General features: G+C 39.1%; 2 protein-coding genes across 7 annotated transcripts; one reads left to right on the top strand and one right to left on the bottom strand.

Moving 5' to 3' along the window:
- Positions 1-2173: 2173 nt before the first annotated feature.
- On the bottom strand, positions 2174-27215 carry LOC122300349 (flowering time control protein FCA-like). 6 transcript variants are annotated; one of them, XM_043110926.1, is made up of 19 exons: positions 26638-27215; positions 21279-21349; positions 21096-21174; positions 15558-15640; positions 15427-15478; positions 13860-13927; positions 13534-13600; positions 13073-13152; positions 12918-12982; positions 12677-12736; positions 12322-12484; positions 5416-5487; positions 4744-5328; positions 4091-4297; positions 3800-4012; positions 3688-3726; positions 3339-3404; positions 3220-3256; positions 2174-2505 (listed from the first exon to the last, which is right to left on the bottom strand). In XM_043110926.1, the coding sequence occupies exons 1-19, from the start codon at positions 26774-26776 to the stop codon at positions 2498-2500; spliced, it is 2154 nt and encodes a 717-aa protein (XP_042966860.1). In that variant the 5' UTR covers positions 26777-27215; the 3' UTR covers positions 2174-2497. The 6 variants fall into 6 exon arrangements, with proteins under 6 accessions (XP_042966860.1, XP_042966861.1, XP_042966863.1 ...); XM_043110927.1 differs by having other exon boundaries at positions 3220-3265; positions 3339-3380; XM_043110929.1 differs by having other exon boundaries at positions 3339-3380.
- LOC122300350 lies at positions 7159-8875 on the top strand. Its single transcript, XM_043110932.1, has 2 exons — positions 7159-8385; positions 8661-8875. The coding sequence occupies exons 1-2, from the start codon at positions 7446-7448 to the stop codon at positions 8696-8698; spliced, it is 978 nt and encodes a 325-aa protein (XP_042966866.1). The 5' UTR covers positions 7159-7445; the 3' UTR covers positions 8699-8875.
- Positions 27216-27704: the final 489 nt, after the last annotated feature.

Genomic DNA, 27704 nt, shown 5'->3' with positions numbered 1-27704 from the left:
ATAATGTAAATCTGGCTTACCTTGAGGGTAGTTTATATATAGCCTTATGATTGATGGATTTCACTAATACAAGACTTGGTATTTGAGGTAATTACTATCTGTGAGATTGGGAATGAGAAAATGAAGAATTAGAGAGATGTACTCGATGCCCTTTTGATCCTTGTCGTAGGAGTGAGCAAAGTAATGTTTAAAAGTTTCTGGCCTTGCCGAACAAAGGTTAGGATCGATTTAATTACCTGCGGGCACATGATCTTGGTATCCTCGATCATGATAGTGGGTAAAAAAAACCTTGAAGTGACTCTAAACGAACTGGGAAATAAGAATTTATAGTTTTCTATTTACAACGAAAAGCCATGTCGTTGGTGACATGAAATATACCTATCACTTTTACAACAAATATACTTTTTCTTTTTCTCGTTGGTGATACTATCACTTTTGCAATGATTTCTTTGAATTCGTTGCAAATTCACTCTAACCTTTTTGCAACAAATGCAAATGTTGTTGGTGATACCATCACCTTTGCCACCAATTCAAATATTCGTTGCAAATATACATTTCACCTTCACTTTTGAAACAAAGTTTTTAAATTCCACTATATTTGCAACGAAAAGTAAATCTCTTAGGTGATAACCAGATCACCTTTGCAATAAATTCCACTATTTGTTGCAAATATACATTAATACATTGAATAATGATAGCCTTACCACTATTTTACTACTCTTTTATCAATTTTTTTAATTTTTTAATTTTTTTTAAAATTTTTCTTTTACTTAATGATTAAGCAAGTGACTATCATTAAAATTATATACTTTTAAAATTTTTTCTTAATGGCTAAAGATGTTAAAAAGTTACTTAAAAGAAAATGATAAAAAAATAAATACACTACAAGTGGTAAAATAGTGGTAAGTGTATCATTACCCTAATCGGCAATGTTACATACAGTCGTGGAATTGCAAATGCCACGCAATCGCTTTAAAAAATAGTGGGGTCCACGATTAAAAAATTAATTTTTTTTTCATGTGGGTCCCATATTAATTCATTTTTTTAAAGTGACTGCATGTCGCTTGCACAACCACGACTGCAAATATCATTTCTCTTACCCTAATACATTATTTGCAACGACTAAATCTCATTACAAACGTTCACAAAACTCAGTTTCAAATTCTTTTTTTTTTTTTTCTCAAGTTATTTACAACAAAAGAGTAAATTGTTGAAAAATTGAGGTTGGTCTTTTTGCATCAAAAAAGAATTTGTTGTTATTTGAAGAATTATTTTCTGCAACAAAACCGAGTTGTTGCTAATTGAGTAGGTATTCTTTACAGCGAAAGAAAGTCAATGGCAATTGAGGTGGTACTTTTTGAAACGAAAGTATTCGTCGGTACTGAATTATGATCATTGGAAAGTAAGTTCATATGCTAACTGGAACGATACTTTTGCAAGGAAAAAATTTCATTGCAATTGTAACTACTTGAAAAGAAATCAACTAAGTCCTTGAGCGTATTATTTTGCAAGGAAAAAAATGTTCGCTGCAAATAGACATTGCAAATACCCAATTATGTTGTAGCTCTAGATCTCTCACGTCGAACCTTGCATGTCTCATTGTTACTAAACACAACTCAGGGGATTAATTATCTCTACGTTATAAGCATCTTTCACTTCCACAAAGAAACACGACCACTTCCCATTCAATAGTACAACACAAAATTGGCAAAGCCCGTTGCCCAAATATTGAGCTTTCGACTACAAGGAACCAACCAAAATGTTGCAGGATATTAATTAATATTGATTTCGCTCCTCACTGCAACAACCAGGGTCAGGATCAGACAACAGCACCACACTTGCTCAACTTGACCTGGTGACCCCGGCAGCATTCGATATCCAGTACTACAGGAGAGGGTTAACTGTCATCCAACCAGGTTCTTGTTAGTGGCCACTAGCAGATGCGTGAACTAGTCGAAACTTACGCGGAGTATTCGGTTCAAGAAGTTTAGGGGGTATACGTTTAATAAATACTAATATAGTTAAATATTTATCATAGTTGTTTATGGAAATATTAATGAATTAGACCATTACTAATGTTTCATTTCCTCTACATATCAAACCTAATGCACATTACTTGCCGCAATAAACTCTAGGGTTGGGTTCACAGATATGGTGAACATTATAAACAAGATGATGCAAAATCGAAAGCTGATAATGGCGATGAATTATGTTACACAAAAATAACATTATAATACTCGGTCAAGGCGAGTCATTGCTCCCATTGACTAATGGCGCACATGCTTCTAATTCACTGAGCTACTTCCTGTGAGACAGTAAAACCTCACAACAAAGGATAGAAAACTGATGGCTCAAATAGCATTAAACAATCCATTTAACATTTTAGCTTGGAAAACGTTGCATGCCTTAACCTTTGAGCGAGTTTCACAGATTCTTTAGCTCAGTATAGTCCACATGCCCATGTGCCATCTTTACTTCTACTTTCTGCTCAGCCACTTCAAGTTCCTGAAGATGAAAATTTCCGAGTATGTCAGTTGACGGCATGAAAAGCAATAAAGCATAGGACGTACAGTGCATATGAGATAATGTAGTCTGTTCAGAAGTAAAGAATATAAAGGGTAAAATTCGCCTAACAAAATAAAACTAACCATAGATCATCCTAAAGAACATAACACCCCCCCCCCCCCCTCCTCCAAAAAAAAAGTGTAAATGCCTCAGTCTTGGTGATATGCTCCCTCCAAATCTAAGGTTGGAATCCTCTTGGATGCAACAATTTCTAGGGGCCATCAAACTTGGGGAACTTCCCTTGAATTACCCAAGGTGCATGGCTTCAAAATTTTCCCATCAGACATTTTATTTACTGGCACCAGATGTCCAAGAACAGCACCCCGATTAATCCCAAGGGTGCACTAGCCCTGGAAGGAGTTTCCCACAAGTGCACCTAGGGTAATTTAAGAGAAACCCCCCCCCCCCCCCCCCCCAGGTCCAATGGCCGCTAGAGATTGTTTGCACCCAAGAGGATTCAAATCTTACCCCCCCCCCCAGGTCCAATGGCCGCTAGAGATTGTTTGCACCCAAGAGGATTCAAATCTTAGACCTTGGAGGGAGCATACTACCAAGACCAAGACCTTTACCGCTTGAGCCAACCCCTAGGGGTTAGACTTCTTCATTTTGATGAGCAAAGTAATAATATCAGTCATTAACGGAAATAATTAGAACCTGCTGGCTTATTCTTCCACATCCACTCCTGAGAAGCCTGGAGGCCCTACAGCAGATGCAGACAATTAGAATAAGGCCATGGAGAGAAATCCGAGCACATCAAGGCATCAACTTGATACCTGTTGGAAGCGTGTAGGGTCACTCACTGAACCAGCTACAACCTGTAATTGTGTATAACCAGGATCCTGTAAAGTCAAAAGATTGCAAAGTACATGACCAACCATACATAACCATATACACAAACCTACTTGAATGCATAATTAGTCTATCAAATCAAGAACTTTATATACATTGCTGACCTATGTCCCGAAACAAATGATTAAAGTATAAACTAAAAGCCGTACAAACTCTATTCAAAAAATAGTGCAAGAAGCCAAAACAATCATTTTCAGTATAAGCTCTTTGCAAAGTCCAGGACCCACATGAGGCATTTGACAGGGAGTAGTCTTTCGCAACCATGAAACTTACCTGAACATTTTGGTGACCCGTAACTCCAGAAGCCTGGTACTGGAATTCCAAATTATTCAATTAGCAAAAACCTAACTAATAACATAGAAGTAGCTAGGTTAGAGAAACTGACCAATGATGACAGAGTAGGCTGCTGTAACTGCTGCTGCTGCTGCTGCTGCTGGTGGAGCTGTGTTTGAAGCTGAGCTTGCATCTGCAACTGCTGCGTTTGTCGAACTTGCTGGGCAGATGGAACGTGAGGGATAGACTGGGATTGAGGCTGCTGAACTTGTGGTTTTTGATGATGCTTCTGTTCTAATAATGCCAACTCTTCAGGTTTCTCCCACTACAGGTCAATTTAAGCCAACCTTAGATAAATTGTAGACAAATCCCAACAATAAGGCAAGTCTGATAAAATTCTCACCCGGCTTTCGCCAGTTACACCATTATGATAGTACTTGTATCCATCAGGAGAGGTGTGCTCTGTCCAGTTGCATTTTACAGGAGCCACAGCCTGGGTAAGTAAAGGTACAGCAGGAGCAGCAGATTTGGATGAAGGCACATCAGTAGCTGGTGCAGTAGTAGCAAGGGTACTGGCAACTATCTGTGGTACAACCCCAGCCCATTGAGTCTGCAGCAACAAATGACATTCTCAGCATATAATCTTTAGAAGTTTGATATAAAAAATAAACCGAAGGAACATTGCAAAAATAAATTTCTACAGAAACAGTTCAAAACTGCCAAAAATGATAAAAAAATGTATCCTGACTTCAGAAGCAGATAGTTGGATGTTTATGAGTTGACAGACAAGTCAAGGACCCAGATCCACTAATGTGGTCACATTCTCAGAATACATCCCATCACTGGAAATATGAATAAATACCATCTTTCACATCCCAAGTTTTCATATATATAACAAGTTATTTAGGGCAATCAGGTTAAGGTTTAAGAAGTACTTAGGTGAGATCATCAAATGGTAGCTCCAACTCTTAACATCATGACAGCATATGTTATAATTGTCAAAAACAACAGATATTCCAGCATCATAACCAATGCACACCCTCGAATCCAGAATACCTGTGGTTTAATTGCCTGAGAACTCTGCTGTGACGTTAAACCTTGATTTGATGGCTGCATCAGCTGCAACTGTTGTTGCAGTTGGGAGAATGCTTGCTGAGACGACTGAAAGCTTGCCTGCAGAGTTTGTGTCTGTTGTGACAGCATCTGAGCTAATTGAGAAGGCGGCTGCTGAAGAGGTGGGAGCAGTTGCTGTGACATAGAAGCAGGAGGCCGCAGTTGGTTGGGAACGATAGATACAGAATGAGGTTTTAGGTTAATATCCAGAGGGGTTGGTAGGACTCCAGCAGATGAGGCAGTCTGGTGAACCTGAGGTTGAGAAACAGACAGCTGTCCACCCAAACCAAGCAACTGTTGAGATGGTAGTGCTTGACTAAAGGGTGTTTGACCAGCAGAATGAGGAAGCTGTGGCTGACCAAGCTGCTGTAGTGATGCACGGGGCATCTGCATTTGTGCGTAGGATGCTGGAGTTTGAGGGTGATATTGAATGGAAGGTGGCAAGTGCTGAGGTGACTGAACGGGTTTCTGGAATGGTGATATTTGCTGGCTGACAGGTTGAAGTTGTGGCATTGACTGGTTAAAACTCTGAAAAGAACTTGGAACAAAATTACTAACTTGCTTCGGAAGTACTAGGTACAAATTGAAGAAATCAGGAATCAATCTACATTTTACCTGTTGCGATGTAACTGCCTGTCCCAAATGGGAACCATCAGCAACGCCATCAATCCCACTCAAAAGACCAGCCTGGAATTTTTTCCAGATATGCAAGGAAAATAAGTTTGAACCATAAAAATTAATACAAAACAATTAAACACCATGAGAATCTTGCAAAACACAACATGAAAACACAATCATAAATTAGAGTTGGTGCCAATGGGTAATGTTCGCAATATCCGGCAGTTGGCTAATACCCTTGGATGTAAGGTTTCCTCTCTTCCCATGAATTACCTTGGTCTTCCCTTGGGCAGCTACAACGTCTATATCGATTTGGGATACAATGATTGAGAAGATTGAACACAGATTGGCAGGTCAGAAAAGATTGTATCTTTCAAAAGGTGGCAAGATCACTCTAGCCAACATACTTTTTATCTATATTCCCAATCCCAGCAAGTGCGCTTAAAACACATCGAGAAACTTTATCGTGATTTTCTGTGGGGTGGGTTAGGAGATGAATTTAAGTTTCATCTAGTCAAGTGGGATCAGGTATGCTCTCCAGTCTCCTCCAGTGGGTTGGATATTAGAAAGTCGAAAATTTTCAATCAAGCCTTGCTTGGGAAGTGGATGTGGAGATACAACATGGTACTGGGGGCCTTAAATATGGAGGTAAGTCGGTGATTGAACTTATATATGGAGGTATGTTAGGGGGGTGGTGCACTAGAGAAGTTCATGGGGCTTATGGAGTAGGAATTTGGAAACACATTAGAGATGGGGGGATTTTTGTTAGGCACACTCACCTGGTGTTGGGTAATGGGTCTAGAATAAAATTTGGACTGACTGGTGGCGTAGAGATCACGCTCTAAAGGATTCTTTCCCTTCAATATTTAGAATTGCACATGAGAAGATGCATCAGTGGCCTGATTGTATGGAGTGCTCTGGGGACCTAGTCCAATGGAACGTGAATTTCACCAGGGTGGCCCAAGATTGGGAAGTTGGCAGCATTGAAAAGTTGTTTGGTCTTCTATACACCATGTTACCAAGAACACAAGGCACTGACACGATATGGTGGATACCCACCAATAGAGGTATATTCTCAGCTCACTCTTTTTATAAGACCCTCACACAACCACAGAACACTGAGTTCCCATAGAGAAGGATTTGGCAAAATAAGGCGCCTCCCAAAGCGGCATTTTTGTATGGGCAGCAACATTGGGTAAGATCTTGACTTTGGACAACTTAATGGAAACGAAGGGTGATCATAGTAGAGGGTTGCATGTGTAGGAAAATTGGTGAACACTGTGGATCACTTGTTGCATTTGACAGCATGATACGTCTCCACTTGCCTTATTTTCTGTTATGAGTTGTATATATTTACTTCCTTATTTAGATAGCAGACTTTCCATACTTAGACAGATTAATGACAGCATGATACGTCTCCACTTGCCTTATTTTCTGTTATGAGTTGTATATATTTACTTCCTTATTTAGATAGCAGACTTTCCATACTTAGACAGATTTTGTACATAGTCATAGTTTCCTTTCTTGTAAATAGATTTAATTCCTGTAATTTAGCCTTGATTTCAGCCTTGTATCTTGCACACTTGTGCCTATATAATGAAAGGAAACCCTCACTCAGGAGGTATTGAATCATCTTGACATGGTATCAAGAGCCAGGCCTTAAGGAATATTTCTAGTTCATTCTCGTGGGATAATTTTTTTTCTGGTTGGAGGCTAGTGTTGACTCTGTCGGTGAGTTGTTTGCTTGTGGCTGGGCTGCTATTATTTTTTTCTTGGTGGTGGGTGTCAGTTTTCATCCCGTCGGCACTGTCTGTGCTGGTTTCTTGCTGTCGTTGTTGCTGGGCTGTGCTATTTCTTGGAGTTTTGTAGCTGTCGGCAGTTTCTGTGACAGATTTGGGCTTCTCGGCAGTCTCTGTGTAGCTTTCGGCAGTTTACGTGCAGGAGCTTCTTGGCATTTCTGTGAGTTTAATTTTTTTGGTGCTTAGTAGATACGTGCAGCAGTATTATTCTTGGCTGGTTTCCATTTTATGAGCATCATGTCTTCAGATTCTTTTACTGTGAAATTTACGGGTAAAAATTATTCTGCTTGGGAATTTCAATTTCGCTTATTTGTTTTGGGGAAAGATTTATGGGGTCATATTGATGGTAGTGATCCCGCTCCTACTGAGCCTCCTAAGTTGGCTCAATGGACAATTAAAGATGCTAGGGTGATGACATGGATTTTAGGCTCTGTTGATCCCCTTATTGTTCTCAATCTAAAGCCTTATAAGACTGCTCAATCTATGTGGGAATACTTACGGAAAGTATATAATCAGGACAATACTGCCCGGCGTTTTCAATTAGAATATGAGATTGCCAGTTACACTCAGGGCGATCTCTCTATTCAAGATTATTTTTCTGGTTTTAATACTCTGTGGGGAGAGTTTACTGACATGATTTATGCCAAGGTTCCGGAAGCTTCTCTCTCTGTTGTGCAGGCCGTTCATGAACAAAGTAAGCGTGATCAGTTTTTAATGAAGTTACGACCTGAATTTGAGGTCACTCGCTCCAATTTGATGAACCGTGATCCTGTACCCTCTTTGGATGTTTGTTTTGGGGAGTTACTTCGTGAGGAGCAGCGTCTTGCCACCCAGGCCACTTATCAGCATGACAAAATGATACCCAATGCTGTGGCTTACGCTGCTCACGGGAAAGGCAAGGGACGGGACATGCGGAACGTTCAATGCTTCAGCTGCAAGGAATACGGACATATTGCTGCCCACTGTGCCAGAAAATCTTGCAACTACTGTAAGAAGCCGGGCCATATTATTAAAGATTGTCCTACTCGTCCCCAGAATCGTCAGGCTAATGCTTATCAGGCTACTGTGGGTTCCTCTTCTTCTGCTACTACAGGAGATTCTTCTACTCTTACTACAGAGATGGTTCAGCAAATGATTATTTCAGCATTTTCAGCCTTAGGGCTGCAAGGTAACGGTTCCCTTACATGGCTTGTTGATTCGGGTGCATCTAATCACATGACTAGCTCTTCTGATACTCTTAGCAATGTTCGGCCTTATAATGGCTCATCACACATTCAGATTGCTAATGGTAGTCAGTTACCTATTCATGCTATTGGGGATGTTGATTCTACTATTCAGGATGTTTTTGTATCACCTCAGCTCTCTACTAGTCTTATATCTGTTGGACAATTGGTTGATAACAACTGTGATGTTCGTTTTTCTCGTGATGGTTGTCTTGTGCAGGATCAGGTGTCGGGCCAGATACTCGCGAAGGGGCCTAAAGTTGGACGTTTATTTCCTCTACATTTTTCTCTTCCTACTGTTATTTCGTTTGCTTGTCACACTGTGAACAATAAGTATGAAGTATGGCACAAACGGTTGGGTCATCCTAATTCCGTTTTTTTATCTCATGTAATAAATTCTGGTTTGTTGGGCAATAAAGATAATTTTTCTTCTCATCTTTCTTTTGATTGCTCCACATGCAAATTAGGTAAAAGTAAGTCTCTTTCTTTTCCTTCTCATGGTAGTCATGCTGAACATTGTTTCGATTTGATTCATAGTGATGTGTGGGGCATTTCTCCTGTTATATCGCATGCCAATTATAAATACTTTGTTACTTTCATTGATGATTATACGAAGTATACCTGGATTTATTTTCTTCGTTCTAAATCTGAGGTCTTCTCTGTTTTCTAACAATTCACTGCTTATGTTGAGACTCAATTTTCTTCTCACATTAAAATTCTAAGGACTGATTCAGGTGGTGAATATATGTCTAGTGAGTTTCATGATTTTCTTCAACAACGTGGCATTGTTTCTCAACGTTCTTGTCCTTATACACCTCAGCAGAATGGTGTCGCTGAACGTAAAAATCGACATTTGTTGGATGTTGTTCGTACTTTATTGCTTCAATCATTTGTTCCTTCTAAATTCTGGGTTGAAGCCTTGTCTACGGCTGTTTATTTAATTAATAGATTGCCGTCGAGTGTTCTGAATTTTGAAACTCCTTACTTTCGTCTTTATCATCGGCATCCTAGCTACCTTGATATGCATACTTTTGGCTGTGTTTGTTTTGTTCATTTACCTTCCCATGAGCGTCATAAACTATCTGCTCAATCGGTCAAATGTGCTTTTATGGGTTATAGTACTTCGCACAAAGGTTATGTTTGCTATGATCCATGCTCTAACCGATTTCGCATTTCTCGTCATGTTGTTTTCTTTGAAAATCAGTCATTCTTTTCTTCTCATGTTGAGTCTTTGCCTGAGATGCCTGTCTTGCCTAATTTTGATGGCTTGGCTTCTTCTTCTGTTCGCTTCAAACCTGGCCTTGTCTATGAAAGACGACATCCTACTTTGCCCCTTCCTGAGCCTGATCCGCCATTTGAGCCTGCTCCGACTGCATCTTCTACGGGTGATCCGGACACTATCACAGTTCCTCGTCGTTCGACCAGAGTGTCTCGTCCGCCTGATCGGTATGGTTTCTCCCATACCTCTCTTCATACTACTTTGTCTTCCATTCCTATTCCGTCCGGATATTCTGCGGCCGCTAAACATGATTGTTGGCGTGGGGCGATGGCTGATGAACTTCAAGCTCTTCAAGATAATCATACATGGGATGTTGTCCCTTGTCCTGCTCAGGTGAAACCTATTGGTTGCAAATGGGTTTATTCTATCAAGCTGCGTTCCGATGGGACTCTGGATCGATATAAGGCCCGTTTGGTTGCACTTGGCAATAGGCAAGAGTATGGAGTGGACTATGAGGAGACTTTTGCTCCGGTGGCTAAGATGACTACAGTGCGAACTGTCCTTTCTGTTGCTGCCTCTAAAGGTTGGTCTCTTCATCAAATGGATGTCAAAAATGCCTTTCTTCATGGCGACCTTAAAGAAGAGATATACATGACCATTCCACCTGGTTTGTCCTCTTCTTCTCCCTCAGATGTCTGTAAGTTGAAACGCTCGTTATATGGGTTGAAACAAGCTCCTCGTGCATGGTTTGATAAATTCCGCTCCACTTTGCTTCAATTTTCCTTTAAGCAGAGTCAATATGACTCTTCTTTATTTTTCTGCAAAACATCGATTGGAATTGTTCTTCTTCTGGTTTATGTTGATGATATTGTTATTACTGGGACGGATTCTGTCTTGATCACCCAACTGCAGCAGCATCTTCAAGCCTCATTTCATATGAAGGACCTTGGTCCTCTTACATACTTCTTGGGGTTGCAAGTTCATACTGATCTATCTGGCATTTTTTTGAATCAACATAAATATACTCAGGATCTGATTACTTTGGCTGGTCTCCAGGATACTTCTTCTGTGGATACTCCTTTGGAAGTAAACACGAAATATCGTCGGGACGAGGGTGATCTCCTCTCTGATCCTACTCTGTATCGACAATTAGTGGGGAGCCTGAACTATTTGACTATTACTCAGCCTGATATTTCATTTGCTGTCCAGCAGGTTAGTCAGTTCATGCAGGCTCCCCGTCATCTACATTTTGCTGCTGTTCGTCGTATTATTCGCTATCTTCGCGGCTCTCCTAGCCGTGGCCTGTTCTTTCCTACTGGGACTTCTCTTAATCTTGTGGCTTACAGTGACGCTGATTGGGCGGGATGTCCTGATACGCGACGCTCTGTTACAGGCTGGTGCATGTTTCTTGGTGACTCCTTGATCTCTTGGAAGAGTAAGAAACAGGATCGTGTTTCCAAATCTTCCACTGAATCTGAATACCGTGCGATGTCTGCTGCTTGCTCTGAGATTCTTTGGCTTCGTGGTCTCCTCGCTGAGCTTGGTTGCGCTCAGTCTGATCCTACTCCTCTCCACGCTGACAACACTAGTGCCATTCAAATTGCTGCCAATCCCGTTTTTCATGAACGCACGAAACACATTGAGGTGGACTGTCATTCCATTCGGGAAGTATTGGACACTCACATCATTTCTCTTCCTCATATTTCTACTGACCTCCAGATTGCTGATATATTTACTAAGGCCATGACACGACACCGTCATCAGTTTCTTGTGGGCAAATTGATGCTTCTTGACCGACCAGCATCAATTTGAGGGGGGATGACAGCATGATACGTCTCCACTTGCCTTATTTTCTGTTATGAGTTGTATATATTTACTTCCTTATTTAGATAGCAGACTTTCCATACTTAGACAGATTAATGACAGCATGATACGTCTCCACTTGCCTTATTTTCTGTTATGAGTTGTATATATTTACTTCCTTATTTAGATAGCAGACTTTCCATACTTAGACAGATTTTGTACATAGTCATAGTTTCCTTTCTTGTAAATAGATTTAATTCCTGTAATTTAGCCTTGATTTCAGCCTTGTATCTTGCACACTTGTGCCTATATAATGAAAGGAAACCCTCACTCAGGAGGTATTGAATCATCTTGACAGCATTGTGAGGTCGCTAGAACGTTATGGAATGATGTGTTCAACAGGTTAGATCTTGCTTGGGTGATGCCTGCCATAGTGATTGAGCTCATGGCCAGTTGGACCAATCTACGAGGTCTCCCACAAATCTCAGAGGTGTGGAAAATGGTTCCGATATGTATCATGTGGTGCCTATGGAAAAAGTGAAATGAACGGATGTTTGAAGACAAGGAGCGTTCATTGGAAGAACTTAGATTATTTTTTGTCAGCACTCTTTTTCTATGGGCCACAACCGTGGATTTTCCTGGCCGCAATTTTCATGAGTTTCTAGTATTTCCTCTTCCTAAATAGGTGTTACCTTTTGTATACCATCTTTTGTACTTGGGCTATGCCTAATCATATCAATATAATCGTTTACTTATCAAAAAAATATATATTTTGAATCAAGCATGTTATCATTAAAAATAAGTTCAGTTAAAAAACGTACAGATTAATACATAGCAGAATATTCAAATTTCTTCATACCGGATTCAAAGGCACTGCCATGTCACTAGACCTAGGAAGCAACTGGCCCCCAAAGCCGCGAATGTCTGCATTGGAGGGTGGCCTTAAATTAGGTGGACTGATTGGATGCCAAGCATTGGGTGGAATTCTATCACCCATAGGGTCACCAAAATTCTTTCCTGCTCTGCAAAGGGCATGAAAATAGAATTTGTTTTCTAAGTAATCGAAAATTTTATTGAAGAACACATAATGCATAACCCAACTACATGATATACATGAGAAACTCCTAATAGAAATACAATAACATACAAGAAAATAATGAAAGCTTGTCCCCTTAAATCTAGCGTGAAAAGAGGAAGCAACAAGGAATTAATACCTAGCCCCTGGTGGCTGAAAACGAGGACCTACACCTGGACCTCCAAACGCAGGGACACCCCTAAAAAAGAGAGAAAAAAAGTCAAAAACTGCAACAAGAGGATTACTCAAGAGTTACTCTAAGCAGATGCTGAACTTTATCACTGACAGCCACCAATGCCGCCCCGGGGGAAGGAAAAAATGAAAAAAAAAATCATAATTGCACATAGAAGACTGGAGGCAATGTTTTAAGACGTCAAAACCTTGAATCTCCAGGCCTGGGTCTCTTAGGATCAGCAAATCGGACCGTCAATGGTTGATCACAACCCTAAAAACCAGACAAAAGATAGTATATAAACACCCTTTAAGAATATAATCCTTAAAAAAATATTGCAAGAAAAGGGAAAAAAAGACTAACTCTCATTGTATAGATTCCGTTAAGAGCATTTATTGCTGCCACTGCCATGTCTCTGTGAGAGTATTTAACAAAACCACATCCTTCAAAATAAAATACAGTAGATCAAAAAAAAATGAATACAAAAACATCACTAACAAATAAATGACAAGCACAAATGACTATAACCTATAATCTGTTCTTCAAAAGTACATGAAATAGACTAATGGTACCAACCACACTTATCAATCATGCCTGCAGATTTTTAGTCTAATTCCTACAATCTATCAAAAACTAAAACGTTTGGCACATGCTTTTAACAATCATTTAAAATTATCTAATTGAATCAAATTTATATCCAAGTTAATAATAAGGGAAATTATAATATCGCCAAAAGAAGCAAGTCGCACAGCCTTCAGCAAATCCTACAGTTCTGATCATACTTTTTTTTTTGCTACAAGAGCAACTAAGATGAGAGGACACACCACGACTCTGCTTCATATTATCACGCATGAGGTAAACATCTTCTACTCTGCCATACTTGGAAAAAATCTGACAAGGTAAACATCAATCATTAACTTGCACTACATTAACTTAAAAAGAGGATAAAACAAGTACACATGGTGCTCGTTAGGAAAAAAGACTTGGGAGGCAAAAGAGTTTTTTTTTTTTTTTTTCTTTTCTTTTCTTTTGTGCGTGTCACACTGAGAAAGAATTCTCTCTTTTTTTTCTAATTTCATACTGAAAAATAAATTATGCACACAAAGTACTGATATTAGAAAAGGGCAGCTCAACTATTTGATCAACATACTTCCTCAACTTCCTTTTCCGTAGCATGTTTGTTCAGCGAGCCGACAAACAATTTGTACTCAACAGCACCTACCATTAAAAGTAACAACTTCAGCAATGAAAGATTTTGATGGTTTCCAGACAAAATTTTGCTTAAATTAAAGAAGTTAAGGACAAAGTTTTCCCCTTATATCTAGTTTATACTTCAGTCTTGGGGTAAAAATTGGAGAGAAAGGACCATGAACAGGAGGGATTACGTTTGGGAAGAAAGGCCAGGAAGGAAAACTAGCACTTCAATATTTAATGTTTGTGAGGTATCAATGGTATCAAATCATCGCGTTTCAGTACCAGCCCAAATTGCAAGCGGTGATACAATTGACCATTTGAGGTATTAGTTACTAGGTGGCTCGACCAAGTTCCTTCTATCTCATGTCAGTACTGGCCCAAATGACCATTTGACGTAATTTTTACTAGGTAGCTCAACAAAAATGTTTCCACAACAAGGTTTACAAATAACATGCCTAGAGAAGTCAGAATAATAATAATGATATTGCCTGTTTAAGAAAACACCCTCAATCGAAAGATGCAAACTCGACGGAAATGCCAAATGATGGGATTTAGTTGGGAAATGTTGAGGTCCTCAATTAATGTAAAATAATTAGGTTAGTGGTTGAAACTTTCTAAGAAATAAATATGATGCATGTTAACATGTATGAGAATATTACTATCTTATTTCCTGATAATAAATAAATAAATAAAAAAGAACATGTATGAGAATGGTCTGAGCACGTGGATGTTCTATCCATGTTGAAAACCTTGTTTCTATGACTGTTAAAATGCTATTTGAAGACCTCTCTAAACTTCTTCCAGATTTGGCCCATTCTACCATTAAGCCAACGCATTCTAAGACAAATAAGTGACAAAATAATAGTAATAACAACAACAACAACAACATAATAATAATAATAATAATAATAATAATTACATTTTATAAGTAAGATAAGATGTTATAAAAAACTAGAGAGGGTGAAACCCCGATGCGCATACAAGAGCTCCACCTAACTAGAAAAGGGAAAATATAACAGTAATAATAACAACAACAATAATAATAATAATATTTCTAAAAACTAAAATCTCCTTAATAACAACTGGTGTACTGATACTTTGTTACTGTTGACCCATGGCCCAGATGATGTTCCTTTTATTTCCATCATTACCTACTCCTAAAATATTTCACTTTTCACTTTTATGTTCTACCCTTTCTACACTCAAAAGAATCTTCAGTCAACAAGCAAAAGCAATAAGAATGAGAGGAAGTACACCATCTCTGAATAAATTTACACACAGGACTAGTCAAAGGAAGTTATGCCCCACATGCTGGCATCGTAATACAACCTGTCCAACAACTGTTTTGAGTTTTTCTTCAGAGAAAAAAATTAAAGAAATAACAGACTGGGTTTCTTACAAGTCATCATATAAATGTCCAGTATTATTTTATATAGCTTGTAATATTATCAAATGAATTGCAAACATGTAATATCATGACAAAATTTCTAAACCAATATATTCTCAAATTTATGGATAATTACCAAGGCGTTCTCGTTCTCCATCAGCATATCTGACTTGTATAGGACCCGCTCCCTGGAGAACATGAGTGCATGAATCTAGCATAAAATTAGTTTGCCTACAAGATTGAAAATAATTCCAGCATGAAACTCACCCCGGGAAGAGTATGTTGATTGTGCAATGCTCTTATGGCCCTATCAGCTTCTTCTGAGGTGGCATATTTTATAAAACAACAGCCTGCATAAGCAGAGTTTTTACCCTAGTTCCATTACAATACATACAACAAATTTGAGTATAAATATCCACACTCTGAAAAGAGCAATAATATCAATTCCTTAATTTTAAAGCATAAGCCTCTGGTAGAGGAAACAATGTCACCAGAAGAAACCATAATACGTGGTTTGATGACGACATAATAGACCAAATGTACCAATAATTGAGATTAATCTTTGCTACACATAGCATGGCTTTCCATCACGAGGTAGCTAAATATTAAATTTAAATTCAACTAGTTGTTCACAAAAAACTAAGAAAATAAAATATAATAATTCAGATACTTCCCAAAAATACATAATTATAAAAACTTACAAGCTGGAAGTCAAATATTAAGAACTCAACACACTATTGAAAGTTAAGCATAAATCTGAACTCCACAGTACAGGCCCAATATTGTCTACTTTGAGCACACATCTGGAAAACCAGAAGAGCGATAAGAGTCTATTAGAGTACTCATTGTAAGGATTTATGTGCAACCACAGAAATTGGCCACACATGCCAAATATTATCTTTGTCCCAAACAAAAGCAGAAAATGGATTAAACCACATCCCAATTGCATATATTATGTCCAATACTCTTCTTTGGTTCCTTTCTTTTGATGGCAGACAGCAGTGAAGCAAAGAAGCAATGCAGTGGCTCCTGGCAATAAGCCCAGCAGATATCCATGTTTCCAAGATGCTATTACTGTGGGCCTATGGCTACACAGCATTAAGCCTCATTAAGCATCTTCGTAAATTCTAAAGATATGTACAAGGGTTTCCAAGGTTTTGACTCAAGTCTTGCAACAAAAGCCATCGACAAAGAAATTACTTCAATCTGAATTATATAGTCGCCTTAGTGAAATTGTTGATTCGCCCACACAGATACATAATAAGAGATCTAGGGGGAATTAGTTGCACAAATAAGAAACACATTAAACAAGGTTCCAGTCTCCATAGCGGCATAGATTTACCGAGACTCAAGAACTTGATCAAAATTAAAAGTTCCTCCGAGCCAAAAAGTTCAACTATCATACTCTGGTTGTAACTCTGTAACATCACATACGTTCATATCCATCAAAACAATACATGTATATCAGCAACACACATAGGGCTTCAGATACACCAGGGTGTAAGATTATCAATTCCCAACATTCACACAAGCCATAATAACAGAAGCGTACTCTGGGAGAAGACTGCCATTTACTAATAGTTTTCCCCATAACAACTTGCACTCAAACCAAATCACATTCTGTAGCTCCACCCTGCTAACATCTAAAAAAAATTTCAACAACTCAACAAAATTTTATCGCTGAACTCAACCCATAGGTGTGAGTGCTCACATCCATTTCTTTAGGTCAATGGGCAAAGTGTAAAGAGTACAAAAAAGGACAGCCCATATCCATTTACAAAAAAGAAAAAACAGTTTAAATGGCTATCATCAGTAAGAGAGAAAATGAATCAAACAAGGCACCTCCAATATGATAAGTTTCACTGAAAAAAGTCAATAACCATTCGGTAACATGATGACGACAAGGGACAAGGGTCTCAGTTCACCAACCATTTAGAATAAAAAATCATGGAGCATATGGGCAGTATGTAACTGTATTATGCAGTAACTGCATAATCAAACACAAAAACTCACTCCCAACAGTACAATCATTTCACAAGCACCAGCGTTTTAAAAAGGATGTCAGATGAAAACATCTTTAGAAGATTTCCCCATCAAGAAATTACTTAAAAATTAGCCAAGTCAGCCGTTGGAATTTTAAATCTGAAACTTAAACAAAAACCACATCCTGATTGTATCACTGGCTTACCTCTTGGTTAAGCCAATAATGCCCCTTCAACACCATTACCTTATCAAGTCTAAAATATATATTCAATGGACAATACATACAAACACAAGGTATCTATTACAGAACTAAAAAGACAAAAAATTATCATTATCACAGCCACAGAAAAAATTGGCTAATGCTCTACCACTATGCATAGGCACCTATGCAGTATGCACCAATAGAACTCCTAGTAGACCCAACATATATCCACAATGCCAAGAATTCTGACAATCAGACTACAGCGCTCAATGTGCAAATTAACAACGTATAGTCTCGCTTGAACAATATAACATCAACCAAAATGTTTTTTTTTTTTTTTTTTTTGATGTCAGGGAACCTCTCCAAGGTAGGGCCCTTCGGACCCACCCCTGCAAAATAAACCCCGGTCCCGTGCACCATACCCTCGAAAGTTTCCCTACACAGAACTGTTAAATTGCTAGCTTTTCACCAGGGGGTGTGGCCCCAAATGATTGTTTGCACCTATGAGGCGTTGAACCTTGGACCTTGAAGGGAGTGATACCCCAAGACCAAGGCCTTCACTACTTAGCCTCCACAAAGAAAATCTGCAAATCTGAAAACTACTTGCACGCAATGATGCATATATATAAGCCCCACATTTCACTAGGGCTGTACAAAAAACCAAGAAACCGGCCGGAACTAATTAGACTGGCCGCCAGAGCTGGCAACCGGCAGAGAACTGATTGGCCAGCAATAGGATTTAAGCCAAACCGATGTCGGCTGATTCGGTTCACAGTTCGACCCAGTGAAAAACTGCTGAACCGGCTGACATCAACTTATCTATATATGTTTTCAAATATACTTATATGAAACGACATCGTTTTTGGGACACAATGTGTCAAAAAGATACGTATTGACACCACCAAACGGTGCCGTTTTGATTTAGGGTAAATATATCCTCTTGAAGTCTTCGTTGTCTACCTCTTCATCGTCTTCAAGTTTCCATCTCTCTCTCTCTCTCTCTCTCTCTCTCTCTCTCTCTCTCTCTCTCTCTCTCTCTCGCGGCGTAGCCATGCCCATTGCCATTGCCAACCTCTCCCTTCCAGCGACAGCCAACCTCTCCAGCAACCCTTCTAGCGACGACGCAACGGCACCATCATAGATTCACAAATCTCCCTCGGTTCCTACTCGATCCCTTTCTCTCTCTCTCCCCACTTTCAACGGCACCATCACAAATCCACATCATGATAGATTGTATAATGTATTTTTAATTTTGTCATTTGTGATTTGTTACATCAAATTTTTACTTCTAATTTTTTTTTTTTTTTTTGGATTGTTTTTGGAAAGCCTTGGTTTATGGATTGTGAAATGTGAATGGGGAAACTGATTCCCAAACTGCAGAACCGATCAATGCCGACCGATCAAACTCCAGCCGGTTCCCTTCCTCCCTGTGATCGGTTTCGGTCGAGAAAGATGTAGATTTTAGGTGTCGGTGCAGTTTCGGTTTTGGACCGAAACCGCACCAAAGGCATTGGTTTTCAGCCCTGCATTTCACAACCAAAACACAAAATGCATGAAATCCCACACAAGAATATCCAAAAGCTTTAAGCTTACGGGGAATATTAATTGACTCTCATTGAGACCCAATTTACAGTGAAAACTCTGTCAACAGTTGCACTTCTCAAATAAGAGTGCTCTGAGAGATTAGTTCGGCCATTACATGATAGAGAAAACTCAACCCACATGCAACTAAAAACTGTGTTTGCCCTCGGGTCTCAAATAAAATCTCCCCCCTCCAAAAACTAAAAGAAAAAGGAGTATTTGCCCTCATATCTCAAAATGGAACCCCCTCCCCACAAAAATAAAATACAAGAAAGAAAGAAAAGAAAGAAACCCACCACACAAAAGTCCATGCAACACTTAATAACTTAAATCCTCAGCTGTACAAACAAGAAGCATATATAAATAACTTCTGTAGAAGTGAAGTACGCAAACTAACAAGCATTAGCCTCCTCCAACAGAGGGCCCGAGTTAACCACTCAATACACAATCTGGACCGTTCATAAAGAAATATCTAGGCCAAATGCCATCTCATAAGAATATTCTAGCAGCACCACAGAGCCTAATTATATGTAATAAAAGAATGACCAAACACATTTTTCCCCAGATTTGAACATACAGCACCACTGCTAAACACATCGCTTTGTACAGAAACCCATGCATAACTTAATTTGCTAAATTCTTTGTTGTACAAACTACAAGAAAAACACATCAAAACAATAAAACTAATAGGAAACCCCACAAGGCCATCTCATGAGAAAATCGTAGCAGAAACTCGGGTTCTAATTACATAATAAAGAACCTCCAAGCACACTTTTCTCAGATTTGAACATGCAGCATCACCGGTATGCACATCTGCCATGTACAGAAACCCATGCATAACTTAATTTGTTAAACCCTCCGTTGTACAAACTAGAATCAAAAGACAAATAAGTGGGAAAAAACTGAGGAAAACACACAATTCAAACCAAAATAAGTAAGATTTGGTATTACAATCGCACAAAAATCTAGAAGTATAATCAGCAGCGTCAAAGAAATGGTCCATGAATTTAACCACACAATTAACAATATGGCCCATAAGTCAAAGCTGATCAACGAAAAAGGTTGTCCTGTAAATACATAGCAGATGCCGCAGATCCTAATTATTATGAAGAGAAAAACACCCAAACGTACACTTCTCTTCTAACTTTCTAACATACTCCATCACATACCTGCCATGTAAAACATGAAATGGGCAGCATTCTCCACATATTGCACTCATAAATGCAAACCCATGCTCAACAACGAAAAGAGCCAAATAATCAGCTCTGAGATAAAAACACCTTAGGACCATGTACTGATTACATACTTCGCATCATTCTCAAGCAGAAAAAGCAATAGAACCCAGTAACTTGAATAATATAAACAAAAGAGCAACGAAAAAACAGAAAATCACGCCAATAAAACATCTTTCAACGTGCAACAGATCTGTAATTTAAATTTAGCTTTTGGGCAACACACTTGTAACCCACAGTCCATTAAATCTAATTACCATACATCTCTCAGAGATAATCTAACTTCACCCAGTCAATATGAAAAGTACTGATATAAGACATTCCAAGACATTTGAAATACGAACTCCCAGGTTCACCAAGATACGAAAAACCACACGCTCTTCAAATTACAATCTTATTAGTTCCATTCAAAAGCAATAATCCAAGGATTACGTGTCAATCTCTGTACAATAGCTGCACTTCTAAACACCCTGACATAAACAAGCTACAGATATGGCAATAGACACTCCCATTACAAATGATTTGTTGGGTATTGCCCACACAATAGCAGCATCTATTTCACTTCCAATATCCCCCAACTGCTTTACAAAAACTGGTTTTTAGAAGGTTTACACGTCTTGCCACCTTCTTGTTTGACAGGACGGACAGAAAAAAGGATTGCAACCAAAACCAACAAGGCCGAAACTTGTTTCAAAATAAACTGAGACGGAAGATGAGCTTACACTTGCTCCCATCAGCCTCTCAGATGACCTGAAATAAGATAGGTATGGATAACAATTATTTATTCGAAATGGTATTCACACATACCTTGTTGTAGTCCTGTTCTCTTATCTTTGATCAGAGCAACCTCTACAACATTTCCATGTAGTTCAAACAAAGGGCGAATCTGACATCAAATACACATGATATTAACAAGATAACTTAGAACAAAATAATAATGGGACAAAATTAGATTAAGACATAGTGTTACATATGAAATAATTGACTTACATCTTCCTCAGTGGCTGTCCTTGGAACAGATCCAACAAAAAGCTTGGCAAAACTGCCACCATCAAAATGCTCTGAAAAAGTAGACACAAGAAAATACATTGAAGCAGGCATATAGGAAACACAGCGAGATGAATAGAGAAAAGGAAACCGGAACTACTTTCAAAGCTGAATTCAACCACTTTCAGTAGACAATATCACTGAATGTTTGAAATTTTTCAAACATTGGACCCTTGGATTCACAAAGAAGTTATGAGATGAAGTGAATTGCCCATGACCATTCAGTGAAGTAAGATAGCTATGATACGCTTAAAAACCCCACAAGTCCAGCTCTTTACATGGGCATCACATTGATAACTAACCATATAACTAAAGCATGGTTCTTCCTTTTTTTAATGAATAAGAAGACATACGAACGAAACAAGCGAAGCCCATTTACACAAGACAATTTTATAAAGCACGGTACTTTTTTATATAAGACAATAGTATTGTTGAGCAAATCTCTCTCGATGACCTGACTTTTCCCTCCTGATTCTCTCTCGATGCCTGTACTCCTCTCCTATTTCGAGCGCTTCTCAATGAAAATAATCCATTAATGACTGTTATTTTGTTGTTTTCTTTTTCATTTTTATTCATCTTTTATTCTCTTCACATTCCTTTCTTCTTTTCAATTTGTTGGGTTGTCTTTGGTTCTGGTTTTTTTGACGGGTTCATGTCGGAAGCTTCTTATTGATCAGAAGATTTTGAGTTTAAACGTGATAATGATCAGTGATGGAGGATTACTGAGAATAGTCAAAGGGTCACTAAGTTCATCTCTATTGATGTTGCTACTATGAAGTGGTTGGCATTTGCGGTGGGAGCTTTTGGAGTGTCAATTGGTTCCTCTGAGTTTTTTAAACTTGAAGGAAGGGGAATCAGGTGTTGGTGGCTCAAAGATGTCACAATAGTTTCGATCGATTTTTGTCACTGTCGGAGTATGGACAAGATAAAAGGCACTGTTTCATCACTGTACCAGAAGGTTTAAAGAGCGAGGGGTGGAGGAGGTTTGAAGAATCGTTGCGACAGGCGATTTCTCCTTCCTCTGTTTTTGAATTACAGAGTACCTAAGAAGGTTGTATCATCTTCTCATGTTGCTGAGGCACAGAGGGGGACCTTTGTAGAGGTTTTGAAGAAGTCGCCACCGAATATGGAGGGCAGTAGGGATGTTTGTGGGGCGTCTGGTGGAAAGATTTTGCATTCGAGAGGGCAATCGATGCAAAAGACGGTTCATATTCTCAAGGGTGATGGTGTGGTTCCCAATAAGGCATGTCAAGAATTGGGAATGATTCCTCACTGAAGGCCATGCAGGAGGCGTTATTGGATATAAAGCTTAAAGTGAATTTTATGATGAAATGGGTAGAGTTGGGTGTGGGCCTTGTGGGCTCTGATGGTTTTAATAATGGGCTGGTGGATAAGCAAAAGGGTATAATGGGTGGTGGGCCGATATCAAGTGTGGATTGTAAGAAGAAGAATGATCAGAAGGGTAAAACTATAGTGAATGGACCGGGCCTGGTTAAAAGCCCGAAACGGGTATGGAAGGCTAAAAAAAGTTTCAATCTCAGGAGTTACAATTTCAGCTTCCTCTTCAAGCACGCCGGCACCAGTTCCTGCTCTGATGGTCTTTGAAGTGGCACAGACTATTTCGCCGGCCTCCAATGACTACTCTGGTGGTGTGATAGAGATATTATTGTCACCAGAAGTAGAGGGTGAAATAGAAGATGTTGAAAAGGAGGTGCTAAGTTGAGGGGGAGTTTAACCCGTTCAGGTCTTTGGCCCCTGTAGCTAATTGTGTGCACCTATTGGACTCGGTTACTTTGTCATTAAAGCCTATTTTTCCAATTGAAAATTTGTTGCATACCAAGATGGTCGATAGCTCAGTTTTGGCTGATTCTGGAAAACTACATCAGAAAGTTTCAGATGGAGAGGATTCAGTTGAGCCCAATTTACAGTTGGAGATATGTGAGGGGGAATGAGTTGATGAGGATGTGGGTAGTCTTAACTCCTCTTCGTACCCTCCCGCCTCATACTTCAACCAAAACTGCCTCGGAATGGGTTTTAAAAGAGGTTGAAGAAGTACAAGCCTGTGTGGGGATATCTTGTGTTGGTTTTGAAGAGCAATTTAAGGCTCTTGTGCTATTGAAGATGGTCATTCCTCGACTTTGAAGTCAGCTTCTAAGAAGGAAAGGGAGTTAAAAAGATTAGAATGTTCCATTAGTTAGGATACAAAGAAAGGTAGTGTTGGGAGGGACAAATTGAAAGGAAGGGCATCTCATTTTTCCCATGAAGCCTGAGGGTGTGTTTGGTTAGTGAGGTAATATAAAATCATCTCGGACTACCTCACTATTATTCACTATTCACTACTTTTTTACTCCTATTCATTACTTTTTCACTACTATCCACAAATCATTTGAGATCACCTCAACCTACAAACGTAGCCTAAGATTCTTTCTTGGAATGTGAGAGAGATCAATGATGTTAACAAGCATCATCGTAGTTGCAAGATTTATATTGTTTCTTTTCAAGAAACGAAGCTGGGTTTTATTGTTAGAAGTATTATCCATAGTTTGGGTTGGGCTAATTTGGCTTCTTCGGGAGCTTCAAACGGTGTTCTTTTAATGTGGGATAATAGAGTGGTGGAGTTAATGGAGGAGTCTATTGGGCATTTTACTGTAGCATGTTCTTTTAAAAATATTGAAGATGGGTGGAAGTCGGCTTTTGCGGGAGTTTATGGACCAAATTTGGATAGGGATAGATGTTTCTTGTGGGAGGAATTGGCAGGTTTGTATTATTTGTGGGATTTGCCTTGGTGTATGTGTGGGGATTTCAACCTAATCCTCTTCCCTAATGAGCGTTCAGTAGACACTAGTATGTCATCTGCTATGGAGGATTTTTTGGAGTTAATCTTTGATTTGGATCTTTTGAATGCTTCCCCTTGTAGGGGAGCATTTACTTGGTCCAACAGTAGGGGCTTGTCAAGACTAGATAGATACCTCCATCTTGGGAGATTCATTTCCCTTAGTTATGTCAATAGAGACTACCTCATGTTTGTTAAAATCTCTTGGGAGATTCATTTCCCTTAGTTATGTCAATAGAGACTACCTCGTGTTTGTTCAAATCACTTCCCTACCCTACTAGATTGTGGAGGTATACATGGGGCTTGACGGTATTTTAAGTTTGAAAATATGTGGCTTGGAGTTGACATGTTTGTGGATAGGGTTAGAAGTTGGTGGACTTCTTATCAGTTTATGGGAACTCCTAGTTTTATTCTTGCAGGTAAACTTAAGGCCCTGAAGTATGATTTAAAGAAGTGGAATGCTGATTGTTTTGGGAATATTGATAATCAGAAAAATTACCTTTTGGAGGAGTTGCATGCTCTAGAGGATGGGGAGGAGACTGAGGTTGAGGTTACGAATGAGGAGGCAGTGTTGAGAAAAAAGATGTGGTGATCGAGCTTGAAAGGATTTTATTGATGGAAGAGATATCTTGGAGGCAAAATTCTAGGGCCCTTTGGTTGAAAGAGGGTGACAAATGTACTAAATTTATTAGAAAGGGTTGGGAGAATTTTGTTAAACATATTAAATTTTCTGTTGGTGAGGATTCAAGGATCTGTTTTCAGTTTGATGTTTGGTGTGGTGGTCAGGCTCTTTTTGGTGTGTTTCTGGCTATTTCTTGTATGGCAGCCCATCGGAATGCTTCTGTTTCTAATTTGTTAGTCCGTTCTAATGAAACTCAGCAGTGGAATGTTGGTCTTACCAGAGCTGCACAGGATTGGAAACTTGATGAGATTTCTGGTTTTTTCAGCTTCTTAAGACAAGCTTGGGGAGTGAGATGAGATAAAAATTTTGTGAATAGAAGCAAGATAGTTTATGAATAGTAATGAGATAGTTTAAGTTAATGTTTTACGGGGTTTTGAGAAAGGAGAGAGAAAAAGTTAAGTAAAAAAATATTATAAAGTTAAAATATTGTTAGCATATAGTTTTTTAATATTATTTTTGTTTGAGGATTTGAAACAATTGAATTGTTTTTTATTTTTTGTTTGAAAGTTTGGAAAAGTTGTAATTGAAAAGGTTGTAATGATTAGTTTGAAAGTATTTATGTTCAAGTGATGTTGGGAGGGAGATATGATGAGATGGGATGAGATGAGATAAGGTGGGAATTTTGGAATGAAAACTTTTTTCCAAATAAGCCCTTAATATTCCCTGGGGTTTGGGGGTAATGAGAGGGACAGAATGATATGGAAGCATGCTGGTAGTAAAAGGTTCTCAATATGGTCTTATTTTAAGGTGTTGACTATTTAGCATTGTTCTCCTTTTACTCAGAAGCGTATTTGGAGGTCTCATGTGCCTTCCAAAGTCACTTTTTTTAAATGGACAGCATCACTTGGAAACATTTTGATGATCGATAATTTGAGAAAGCGTCAATTTGTTGTTATGGAGTGATGTTTCATGTGTAAGAAACATGGTGAATTTGTGGATCATTTACTTCTGCACTGCGAGGTGGCAAAGGCATTGTGGGATGGTCTTTTCAGTAGAGTTGTGCTGGTTTGGGTAACGCCTATGAAAGCAGTAGATTTACTTGTGTACTGGATGGGGTTTCAAAGTTCTCCTCAAGTGGCTGCTGTGTGGAAGATAATTCATTTGTATCTCATGTGGTGTATTTGGTGGGAAAGGAACGAGCGAAGCTTTAATAATAAGGAGCCCGCTATGGAGGAAATCTGGAATTTCTTTGTATTTTCTTTCTTTCAACGGTTTTCTGCAATAGTGCTTAATAGAGCTTCAGCTCATGATTTTCTGTTTTCATTTTCCTCTTCTTAGAATTTAATTAGGTGTTTTCTTTTGTATACTTCCTGTGCACATGGACTTTGCCTACATTCGTTGAATAAAATTCTACCTTACTTGTGAAAAATAAAAAAAAGTATTGTTGAGCAAAAAGGAGCCATCCAAGTACACCCGGTGTACAAAGTAGATACAACTCACTAGTGGCTCCAACCCTAATCTTCGAACTTAGTGGCTCCAACCGCCCATATTTACAACTCTAATGGGCAATCACTCCAGCTTACTCTACATACGTGAGTCCAAACAATCGTTATAGTCATGTGCATCTAGCGAGGCCCGTATCCATCAAGGAACCGGCAAGAGCAGATAATCAACACTACTAGGCAGAAAAAAAAAAAACCAATTCTTCAACAATTAAACAACAAGAACGTGTAGGAAGTAATGATCTAAACCAGAAACAAGTAACGCACCACTCGTAGGCGCACGGAACAGAAGCAACATACAAAGCAAGAGTTATAAAGATACACTAAAACACAAGAATCGAGAACCTGGTGACGAGCCTCCGCGGTCAGAGAAAGGGAACCCTCGCTTCTGACCCGAAAGCAGCGGAGCTTGATGATTATTTGCACCGAAACCTCCACCAGCGCCGCTCAGTGGCCTGAAACCTCCTCCCCCGACGCCGTCCATGGGCCTAAATGGTCTTTCGCCGGGGGAGTGGCGCGGGGGGCTCTCAAAGGGCCGTAGATTTCCGCCGCGAAAGCTGGTAGGGCTGCGGCGGTTGTGATGGTTCAAGTTGTCTGGAGGTGCATCGGAGAAGCGAGACGGGCCTCTAGAGTGACGGTAGGGGTGGGAGTCTTGGTGGTGGCTGTCGCTGTTGTAGCGGTCTCCCCGGTGCCTATCCAGCTTGACGAATTGAGTACGTAAACCCTAACCCTAGGATTTGGGAAGAGCGTGGACGTTGACGAGGAAGCGTGCAGTCCTTCCCTGTGAGAAGTGCGCACACAGAGAGAGAAACAGAGAGGAAGTTCCTGCCCCTGGCTTTCCGATTTGGTACAGGTGCGAGTTTCAAATTTCGCCGAATAATACTTTCCCTTTTCTATGGACTTTTATGTGCCCTTTAGAGTTTAAAGTCTACCGAGTTTTTCACGTTGCAGGCCTACGGCTGCCATTTCAGCAAGCAGATCTAAAACAAACGGGCCGAACTTAGGGCCGCGTAACAAATAAGGAAAACAATACTCCCACTTGATAAAATGTATCGATAAAATGTACGGAATAGTGTTTTTTTTTTTTTCTTTTAAGTATGTGTGTGTTTATTTTTTAGTATTTAGTATTTTTTTAAATATTTAAAAAAAAACACCAAAAAAAAGAAAAAATTGCTTTAGCAGTACCCTTTTCTGTATTAACAAGTCGTTAGAAAAGACATCCAATTTATTTTCGGTTTGATGATTTTACATTCAATGAATATTTGACAGTAAAAAATTGTCCCATACATCCTAGTTTCGTGGTACAAACTATTACATTTACGTTGCCAATTGCTGCTCTCAATATTTAAGGATGTAAACTAGAAAAAAATAAAATGTAGTCTGTAAAATAGGGAAAAAAAAATGTAGGTCCT

The sequence above is a fragment of the Carya illinoinensis genome, chromosome 2, assembly GCF_018687715.1.
Source record: "Carya illinoinensis cultivar Pawnee chromosome 2, C.illinoinensisPawnee_v1, whole genome shotgun sequence".
Lineage (NCBI taxonomy): Eukaryota > Viridiplantae > Streptophyta > Magnoliopsida > Fagales > Juglandaceae > Carya > Carya illinoinensis.
This window is presented reverse-complemented; position numbering and strand designations above follow the sequence as displayed.